This window comes from Sparus aurata, chromosome 19 (assembly GCF_900880675.1).
Source record: "Sparus aurata chromosome 19, fSpaAur1.1, whole genome shotgun sequence".
In the NCBI taxonomy this organism is placed as follows: domain Eukaryota; kingdom Metazoa; phylum Chordata; class Actinopteri; order Spariformes; family Sparidae; genus Sparus; species Sparus aurata.
Genome location: NC_044205.1, coordinates 25,606,172 through 25,616,708, shown reverse-complemented (window position 1 = coordinate 25,616,708; position 10,537 = coordinate 25,606,172). Strand labels below are relative to the sequence as shown.

The following is a 10,537-nucleotide window of genomic DNA, read 5'->3' as shown; positions in this document are numbered from 1 at the left end:
CGCCCCGCGCATTTCAAAGTCACTTCAACCGAACCGTTTATCTGCTCGAGGTACACGTTGGGGACGGATATCGGCATCTAATAACGTATCGCTCTCCGTGGCTCTCTGTCTCACCCCTTGGCATCAAACAGCTCTGCGATATATTATTATCCCCCCTTCGCTTTTGAATTAAAATGCTATATCACTCTCAAACTGTATGGAGATGTATTGCCGTGCATCCAACACAGGGCATGTAATGAGAAGGGATGACAGAGTGCCCCGGACTGCATGTGCACCTGCCACACACTGGCCGGGCCAAGTCAACGGGATGAGAGACGAAGATGAAGATGAACAGAGCAAAAAAAAAGGCAGCCCTCTCCACCTCCCTCAGCCCCCTCCCGGCCCTTCGCCGCGTGGCTGATTTACAAGTTATGGCCTTTTTCTCCTTCATTCCACTGTCATTGAAAAAGAGATTAGATGGGGCCGATTGCTTTTAGACATCAAACATCATGCGGCCGATCCGTCATAGCGGCGGCTTTCAGCGCAGCCTCTTATGAGGAGAGCTTTTCTGGATGCATTCGCAGTCAGAAGAAAAGAAAAAAAAAAAAAGAAAAAGAAAAAGGAAAACACTGTGTGCCTTCCCAGCGTCCACCCCTCTTCTTCAGCCTCCAACCTCCCCTGTTCCTCCATTCCACAGTCAACTGATGCTCACTGGGATGTGAGGGCACTGTTTTCTCCCTTACCCCCTCCATCCAACCCACCCACCCACCCATCCAACCCACCCGCCCACTCTTTTCTCCCCTCCCTTTCGCTCCTTCGTCCCCTTTTTTTCTTTTCTCCCTTTTCTTTATCGCTAACTTGTGAATGGCAGCCAATCGGGGGCAGAGTCGCCTCAGCTTCAGCCTCGGTGACATCCACCGCCAGAAGTGATGCACTGCTAGAGAAAGAGAGAGGAGGGGATAGAGAGGGAGAAAAGGGGAGGGGGGGGGGGGAGGAGGAGGAGGAGGTGGAAGGGGGGGAGGGAGAGAGAGAGAGAGAGAGAGAGAGAGAGAGAGAGATGATAGAAGGAAAGTGTAGAGGAGGAAAGGGAGAGAAGCCAGAGAGCGGGGAGGAGAAACGGAGCGAGGGAGGGCAGAGAGAAAGAGAGAAGCATAGAGGGAGGGAGGGAGGCAGGCAGTAGACTCTCTCTCTCTCTCTCTTTCTCTCTCTCTCACACACACACACACACACACACACTCTCTCTCTCTCTCTCTCTCTCTCTCTCTCTCACACACACACAGACACACACACACACACACACTCCCATACACATTCGCACCAGCTGTGCTGTTGTCAGTCTTGGAATGTAAGCACTGCCGTGAGGAGTCAGATTCTCCGCCGCTAAGCACTGCTAAGGAGTAGGAACACAGTCACCGCGCACTCAGTCACACAGATGGATGCTAAGCTGTGAAAATCAAAAAGGTAAGGGCTTCTCTTCTGATTAATGTTTTTAAGGATACATTTATATATATATATATATATTTTTTTAGTCTGCCTCCAGACTCCAGAGGATGATCTGCTCCTTTGCTCTGTGACAAAGCCAGACTAACGCAGCACTGTGGACGTATCTCATGGAAAAAAAAAAAAAGTGTTGCAACTTCAAAGAGGTTGATAACAGCCGGGCTGACTCGACGACGGGGAGCGATTAGATTTGCTGTTCAATAACTCTCATTTGAATCTTTCTTCATCATTTATTCATGCACGAGGTGTTCCTGAAAATGACACGAATTGAAAACTGTACGCGGTGGAGCCGGGAGGAGGCTCTCAGGAACCTTCCACTAATTGGAACTTTAAGATCATCAATGATAAAACAAACGTGAAAACGAGTTCAAGTAGGGATTTTTTTTTTTTTTTCTTTTTTTTTTTTTTTTCTCAGCAATGTTCTTTTGCTTTAAGTGCTCTAATAGTCAGCTCATGACACCTGTCACACACTGCAGATGCAACTGTAAGGAAAAGGGCATTGATGTTGTGCTTTTATAGAGAATAGTGTTAACTTTGTCACTCGATCCAAAGTGCCCCGTGCACCTTATATGCCTGTCAATGTGCACATGTGATATATATAGACCTATATATATATATATATATATATATGAATGTCTGTATGTAAGTGTGTGTGCACCTGTTCCAAGTATCCATGCCAGGCTCTCTCTCTCTCTGTGCGTGCATGTGTGTAGTCACATTTGTCAGTCTGCTGAGAGGCAGTCGGGGCAAATCATACTTGTGATGTGCTCTGGGCAGATTTGATGGAGAGGCACTGTACCATTCATATCTCCAAAAACGCATGGAGGTGTTTATCGCGGGTGTTGGAGCGGCGCAACGAGAGCAGCCGACAGTGTTGCCGAGTATGTACATGTGCATATCCTCCACGGCACAAACTTAATCCACCCCTCACTCTCTTTCTCCCCCGTCTAACCGCCCCTTCTCTCTCTCTCTCTCTCTCTCTCTCTCCCCCTCTCTCTCTCTTCCTCTCTCTCCCCTCTGTGTGTTGCCGCCTAACACACCGACAGCTTTACGGTCACCAAAGTGATATTTTATGGGTATAGCAGTGTGCACCGGGTCACCCATGTTGGGCCATTATTGTTTAGTGCAAATTAGCCCGCTAACACGCTCCCTGAATTATCGTCAGATATGGAGTGACCTTTCAGTGTTGAAATGTAAAAGAGGTAGAAATCCATTCTCCCACACAGGCACCGAGGCTCTTAGGAGCATTCACACAGCTAGTCTAGGATTAAGGATCAGGCATGAATATTTATATACTATACTGTATGATGTTGGAGAGGAAACGGGGAGGAGGAAATGTGTGTGTATCGAAGAATAATGGGATTATTACAGACATGCCGGTCAGTTTTATTTGATGTCAAACAAAATTCAGGGTGGATTTAGACAGCAGCTTCTTCAGGCAGGTGTTTCATCTTTTGCAAGATAGATGTTTTAATGGAATGTTATCAGATTACAGTCCTCTGAAAAAATCCCAAGGTACAAATGTTCCTCACCGTTTTAAAAATATTTTTAGTGGAATTGGTGTTGGATGTTCACAGTGAACGCACCCTCTTCAAGTGAAAAAAGAAGGCCTTCCCTCCCTTTTTCCGAGTCGCTTTTCAACAAGGAAGTGTGCACTGTATCACAAAATTGCTTAGAGGATTTCAAAACATGAGTAAAGCTTGCTGAGGTTTGCCAAAGACTGCAGCCAGAGCGGGCAGACTTTGGGAAGGTCTAGGGCTCCACCAAGTGGACGTTTGCGCGGCTGCTGCGTCTTGGTGCATCAACGCCCCTCATGCCAGATTTACACTCTCAGTGCTCGGCCTGTCAATACCGGCGAGCAATCACTGGAGCTACTCAAGCTGCCAATCACACCACACAACTCTGGTGCATGGCGAGTGTTTTGCGGCTACAAAAATACTGCATTTGCCAGCCGTGAATCACGTCGCTGGGTGAGCGGTGGAGGTACGAATGATCACCCAGACTAATCATGACACGCGTTTTATGACCTTGCAACCCCCTCACCTCATCCCCCCCATCCGTTGCCCTCTCTCCATCTTTGCCTATTCCTTTCCCCGCTAACACACCTCTGTCCGTGTTTTATTTATGGCTCTCACACAGTATAGAGTAGTCACTTGTTGAATCCATAAGCAGAGCAGCATGATGCTACAAATCAAACGGCGTTTGATGCCAGCCATTTCGAATTCGGTTGATTTTTATGCAGCATGTAGGAGGTTATGGATGATGGATGCTTAATTATGGCGCACTCCCTTTTGTGTAGCTGTGCATTTGTGTATGAATGTGTGTGTGTGTGTGTGTGTATCGTCATTTGCCTAATTCAAGAGTTGATGCTTCTATAACACTGAGCAGTAAAAAAAAAAAAAAAAAAATGAGAGATGTTAACGATTATCCAGAACAGAATATGACTCCAGCGTGTTAGACATTATGTTGCTTTTGCATTTAAAGGCAAAATGTGTCATAATTAGGAGGCTTCGGGCCAAAGTGAGGCGGGAAAGACGATGCACGCAGGGAGGTTTGTTTGATAATCACCGTGCCAAAGGTTGCAGCAACGTACAGATGGTCAATTTAGGTTTTTATACTCTGCCATGTATAGAGGATTATCAATTTATTATGCATGCAAGACCTCTGGAAAGGGTTTACCAGCCAGACTCCTGCTGCACATAGCACCTATAATTATTGTCCTACTAAAGTCAGAGAAGCCATAAAAGTGCTTAGCTGCAGCGCTCGGTTTAATGTTTTTTTTTTGCAGGGGGAGCCTGCGAGTTCAATTTTTTCGGGTGTTGGGGGGGGGGGTGATGCGTGTGCATACAAATTTATACAGACTAATGTGCGAGGCTGTGCTTTTTTTTTTTCTAGGAAGCATATCCCGATGAACAGCTAGTTCATATCTGATCAAAGATATTCTTATTCAGCAAAACAAGAATGTATAATTTTGCAGATTACAGAAATGGAGCACGGCCGAGCTTCCTGCCAGAGCGAGTCTTAGCCAAGATTAAGAATAACAGCCCTAGACAACACTTTAAAAGCATATTTAACAATTCCGTCCCCTCACATCTCTGTTTTTAATGCCGAGCCATATAAGCTGTCTGCAACTTAATCTAATCGTAAACAACTTTGTTTTTTAATAAACCCCCCCCCCCACTATTTAATAGGCTGTATAAGTTGAGATAATTCAGCTGGAGTCTATAGGATCTGGCATGGATTCAGCATCGCTCGCTCATCCTTTAATGGAGTGTTTGGAAGAATTCTGAAAAGACACACTGGCCCTAATGCTTAATAGGCACGCCACATCAAAGATTAATATCCAGAATGCTATTAAAACTCAAGGACAGGCTGGAATGATAATTAGAAAATGCAATCACAAGCATCAGACTAGATTAATTGCGAGGCGGCGTTTCCTGATTTTGTGAATGCTGGTGTCACACTCATGCCACATTAAGGGCACGCACGAGAAAATAACACAAAAAAATGAAGCGCTGATCAACAATTTACGGCACTATCTGTATTTCATCTCATCTCCTGTTATTATCAGCGCTTTGACTAAATTAAAAATCTCAAAACTTTCTGCTCTGGCATCAAAAGGAGAGAATGTTGAAATTCATTTTTTTCATTATCTGGTTTTAAAACCAAACGACTGATTTGTTGATTAGTTTCTCAGTTAATTGATTAGTTGTTCGGTCTATCATGTAGCAGAAAATGGTGGAAAATGTCAATCAGTATTTCCCAGAGCCCAAGAAGACGTCATCGAATGTCTTGTTTTGCCTACAATTGAACAACGTCCAATTAACTGTCATAGAAGGCGAGTGAAACCAGAAAATATTCACAGTTAAGAAGCTGGAATCTGAGAATGTTGGCTCATTTTTTTTCTTACACGGGCAAAACAATGGATCATCAAAACAGTTTGCAATTAGTTTACAAGTGGATTAATCAATAAATCATTGCGACTTCATACAGGTTCAGTTCTGTCACGCTGCTTTGACTGGTAGCAAGACATATCCCATAGTTCTGTCTTCTGAGCCCTGATGGAAATGTTCATCCATAACAAACTTTCATCAACTCGGCCCCAAGGAAAAAAAAAAAGTAATCTGAAGTTGGGTGTTATTTGGAAAATTATTGCTGATTAAACACATCCAATTGAGTTAAACTGTCTGAGTGACTAAGAATGAGCACTGTTTTACATTGAGATCTCGTTAGCTCCGTTATTTGATTCCCCATTCAAAAGGATTACGTTCATTTATATTCCGTACTTTCTCTTTCATCAATGGAACCATAATACTAATTTGTTCGCAGCAGAATGCCTCCGCTGACACTACAGTCCTTATTTAAGAGCTCCGAACAAAAGCTGAAGAATTGCTAAACTACAATGTGCCTTTCCCTGAGGTACACTGTGCAATGCTTGTCAAGATAACTCTGGTATTCTTGCCTCCGTGCAGGAAACCTACTAAATGGGCTCTATTAGAAAGAGAGGGGAGATTTATTAGGATTAACTTCCAAATGGCCATAAATTATGCATGCATACCCAAATTACCTATAAGGACGAGTCCTGCTGGGGCCTTGCGAAGCGTCGGAAGTAGTCTACGAATAACACAAAAAGACCTTATCACAGCAGACAGCAGAACAAGCCTGGCAGATACATGGGGATAATTGTGATGGTTTTAGAAATTCATCACTCGTCACATCATTACATCTTGAGGGAATTACAATCTAAGCTATTAGTAATGTAAGAGAATGTATCGGGGGATGAAAAAACACACACATCCACACACACACACACACACACACACACACACACACATACATATCTCCACACATACGATTCAGCTGTGCATGTGCAGGGTGCTCTGTAGCAACGCAACCGAACGAGGGTGAAGCAGGACATGAAAATACATTTAAAAAAACAGAGTCAGGAGGGTATTTAACAGTGGTGCTTCTCGCTCGCGTCAGAAAGCATTTTGCTCCTGGAGATGCTCGCATTATGCTTTTCAAACACGCTCACCGGCTGTGAAGCACTGTTTGCGTATCATCAGTAATGCGACTTATAATCAGTGAAGTGCGGCTCACTCCTTCACTGCTCAAACACGGGGAGGGAAGGAGACATGGCAGGGAGTTGTAGCTGCAGGGATTAAACTTTATTTGAATTTCAACATTCAGTAAGATGCGCTGTGATGATTGCGCTCTTTCGGTGAAACATTTACATCGCAGTGCCGCTTTCATTACTTTCAGTCATTAATCACTTCCATACGGTGGGTCTATTGACTCCAACTGCATTAGTTTAGCACGTCTTCTTTACATCTTATGAAAGAATACGCCCAAATCAGTTTTTCAGATTGGTGTTGATTAGCTATAGAATGTTACTTCATGTTACACCCCTGCCTCAGTATGTCTAAGTATGAAGGCGTACAGAAACGATGTGTGTCTGACAAGGTTTTGCAGAAAAGGAGGTATGCCTACCACATAGAAATCTTTACAACGTTGTCTATTTGTTGTCCATTTGCCAATGCGTTTAATTTCACAAGTCAACGGCTGAACGCAAGATTCCTCCGACTTTGGTCCACTATGGTTTCTTCAGGGTAAACATTGATTTCTAGTAAACAGAATTAAAAAAATAAAAAATCTCAAAATGTAGAATGTCACCCGAGGCATTTTCCTCCTCAATTTTAATGAGAAAACTAAAACTGCACAGACTAGTTACGAGATGGAAGATGGTTATACCATGGAATAATGACGCATGGCTATAGTAGAATCATGCGTCATCCTCCAAGCTTGGTTTGGAGACGGTTATACGGGTAGTCACGGTTCATTCAAGAAATAGGATAGGGGGTAGTGTGTCAGTGGTTGAGAGAGAGTAAGAAGGAGAGCAGCGGTGGTTGGGTGGTTGAGGGCAGACAGATGTTGGTGAAACGTACATTGCGGTTTATACATCGACCACGAATGAACTCTGCAGCTCCTCAGTACCCAGGAAGAAATTCAGTTTGAGGGACAGCTATCAATCCCCATGCTGAAATGCATATTTTTGCTGATCCATGCTAATACCCATGCTACCACTAATCCATTCTAGTGATCTTTCTAGAGCAGCAGTCTGGCTGCATTGGTAGGGATTACGTTTGACTGATAACCACCACTCCATTATGTCTATTTGATTGCTTTAGTTACTAATTCTTTTTCGCAGATTCCGATTCTTCGGTGTTGACAGAGTGTGATGGAGCCAACCTTGCACATTTATTTGCACTGGACACATCAAACGCAATTGATATTTGGAAATCAGCCCCAACTTTCACCAATGCCAATAATCTGTCTAGCTCAACTTCACTGTCAGGTCCATCCTCAGTGTTTGTGCATGGGAGGTTTTAAGATTCTGCATCAAACTTGTTCATGATAAATATCGGACCAGCATTGACTTTAAAACCATCTGTGATGTCACAAATCATGCTTGTAGGCCTCTTAAGACATTTTTTTGTGTGAAAAAAAGGAAATGTTACACTCTCAGCAGATGAATGTGAGAAACAGCCTCCTACTGTCAAACTCTGCACATACTGCACAGCATCTGACACAGTGAAGCTCCAACCTTCAACTGTAGGAGCAAGAAGAAAAACACTCTCTTGACTGTGGTGGGAGTTTCAATCAATTTTTGACTTTTCTGATCTTCGTCCATGACTTGTTGTCTCTCTTTCACTCACACAATGCACATGGGTAGATATAAATTGGAAGAGAGATGCAGGGCACAGAAAGCGTCGCCCTCTTGTAGTTCGATTGCTGTCGCAGTTGTTCGTCTACTTCTGTCATATTAGTTGACCAAAGTTTCCTCTCTTCACAGGGATCTGCAGGACATCAAGGAGAGGAATACAATGTCTGTTCTGATGACACTGCCTTCCAGTGTTCATCCAATCAGAAGCTTATTACCATAATTCAGAAGTCAACCAGGACACTTCCCATCTGATTGGATACCATGATAACCAATCAGGTTCTGCTCCTTCTGGTGCTCTGTATCCCGTGGCCCAGCAATGCCCTGCCTTTAACGCCTGGGAATATTGGGAATCTGTTTGGGATGCCAGAGAGCGATGGCAGGATTCTCCAGCGCTCCAAACGCGGATGGATGTGGAATCAATTCTTTCTGCTCGAGGAATACACGGGAAATGACCATCAATACGTCGGCAAGGTAACGTGTCCAAACACATTGTCTGCGGACTAATTATAGAAAGGTTTAAGCTTGTTGAAGTAGTGCTTGATGTAATTGGCTGAAGACAAATGGGCTGACAGAAATCTGGCGGTTACAGGCTCAGTTAACTGGAGCTATCAGATACACAGCAAGAGCACATGGGAGTCGCTCTATTTCCCCCCAGTCTTAGGCAGTTCTTTCAAACAGCTCGCTGTAATCACTTATTATATCTTAAATCCAAGTTCCATTGATTTGTTGTTGGTCAGATGCCAGTTGTAACAATAACAGCTCATTGCTAAACACAAACAACAATGCGTGGCTTTTATCAACAGTTATTATGAATTCATTTTCATCAGACAAGCCTCATAATCACAGCTGAAATCAGTCAATAATACCAAGGGTACATGAGTCATGAGCCAACTGAGCTGTTGGCAAGCCCCGTGCAAAACCAGAGCCATAAAACAAGTAGACTTTAACTTTCATTTGCTCCAAAATAATCCCACCAGGAGGTATGTTAAATGGACTTGCATTTCTATAGCGCTTTTCCAGCCTGCTCCCTGTTCAAACACTTGTCACTTTCAGCGGGATATGCCCACTGTGACACATGACAGACATATAGAAGCAGAAATAACTTAAGTTGACTGTAACAATGGTTGCACACAGAACTGCCACCATTCAACTATATTTTTTTTTTTCAGTTGATTGAATGTTAAGATTTGCTGCTTTTTTGAAAGTAGTCCTTCATGCTTTGGACAATTAGTAGGACAAAGAAGGACACTGAAGTCTTAAATGTGGGCTCATTGATTAATCGGCAAAATAATGGGCTCCCTCGATAAAAAGCCTTCAGTTTGGATTTTGGATGATTCCATTCTGGCAATCGGAGAGTTAATTCATTTGCCAGAAGTAAAGAGCTGATGTGAGGCTATAAACAACCAAGGACATCGTGGTCACCATACCATACTAACCACACTTCATCATAAATTGATCGATCAACCAATTGGACATGTAGAGCCTGAACAGTTTGCAACTAAATTCCACCTGTAAAGTTGCGCTAGTATCTAGGTGAGTCTCTTTTTCAGATGTTTACGATAAAATCGCTATCTGTAGCCTCATTTAGCCACTAAGTTAGCATTCTCCGACTCAAAAACAGGCATGAGACTTTAACCTGACTCAGGCATCCGGAAAGCGATTTGAGATTCGAAAACAAGGGCTCGTTCAAGACACTATTCTCCTAAGAATCCCAAAAAAGGGAAGCGCTTTCAGGACAATGCTCCCCCTCAACACCCACCCAGATCAGAGGGGTTCTTGTCAGCTCACCCATGCTAGCGCTATAAAGACAGGTGTGATGGGGAGCGTTACAGTTATCAACTTGAAGGAGGGAAATGAGGTGACTGTCGACAGCCAATTTTCTCGGAGGAAGCTGGCTTTCATCACACACCTCATTCTCCGGAGTAAACAAGTGTCTTGTGCAAGGTTGAGTAGGGGGGATATGACAACTTCTTTTGCAGAAACCATCATACTGATGTGGTGAGGAGAAAGATACTGCAAAAAATAAATGGAATAGGGGAAAGGAGGAGGAGGAAGAAGAAGAAAACATATCAATCAAGAAGGCCAATGAAATTCACCTTGTTGTGTTATGTGATGAAGCAGCAAAGCAAATGCTAGTTATAAATGGGGCCATCCCTTGATATGTCACTGACTGGCGCGATGTGGCTTTCTTCCTCGACTCTTTGATGCTTTCTGGCACCCAACTTCTGCAGCATGTCAGCATCACATTCACCAGCTCCCCACTCTTTCCTGTGTCCAATATCATTCACTATTAAAGTGTCAGAATAACACGAGGCTGTAATAAATTACTGAGGG

General features: G+C 43.6%; 1 protein-coding gene across 1 annotated transcript in view; it reads left to right on the top strand.

Annotated features, from left to right (window-relative positions):
- Positions 1–1,196: 1,196 nt before the first annotated feature.
- The window catches only part of LOC115570381 (cadherin-10-like), a 30,966-nt gene continuing 21,625 nt past the window's right edge, over positions 1,197–10,537 (top strand). The window contains exons 1-2 of the mRNA XM_030398924.1: positions 1,197–1,440; positions 8,333–8,674. Coding sequence (XP_030254784.1) covers positions 8,465–8,674 — 210 coding nt within the window. The 5' untranslated portion in view covers positions 1,197–1,440; positions 8,333–8,464. The remainder of the gene's footprint in view (positions 1,441–8,332; positions 8,675–10,537) is intronic.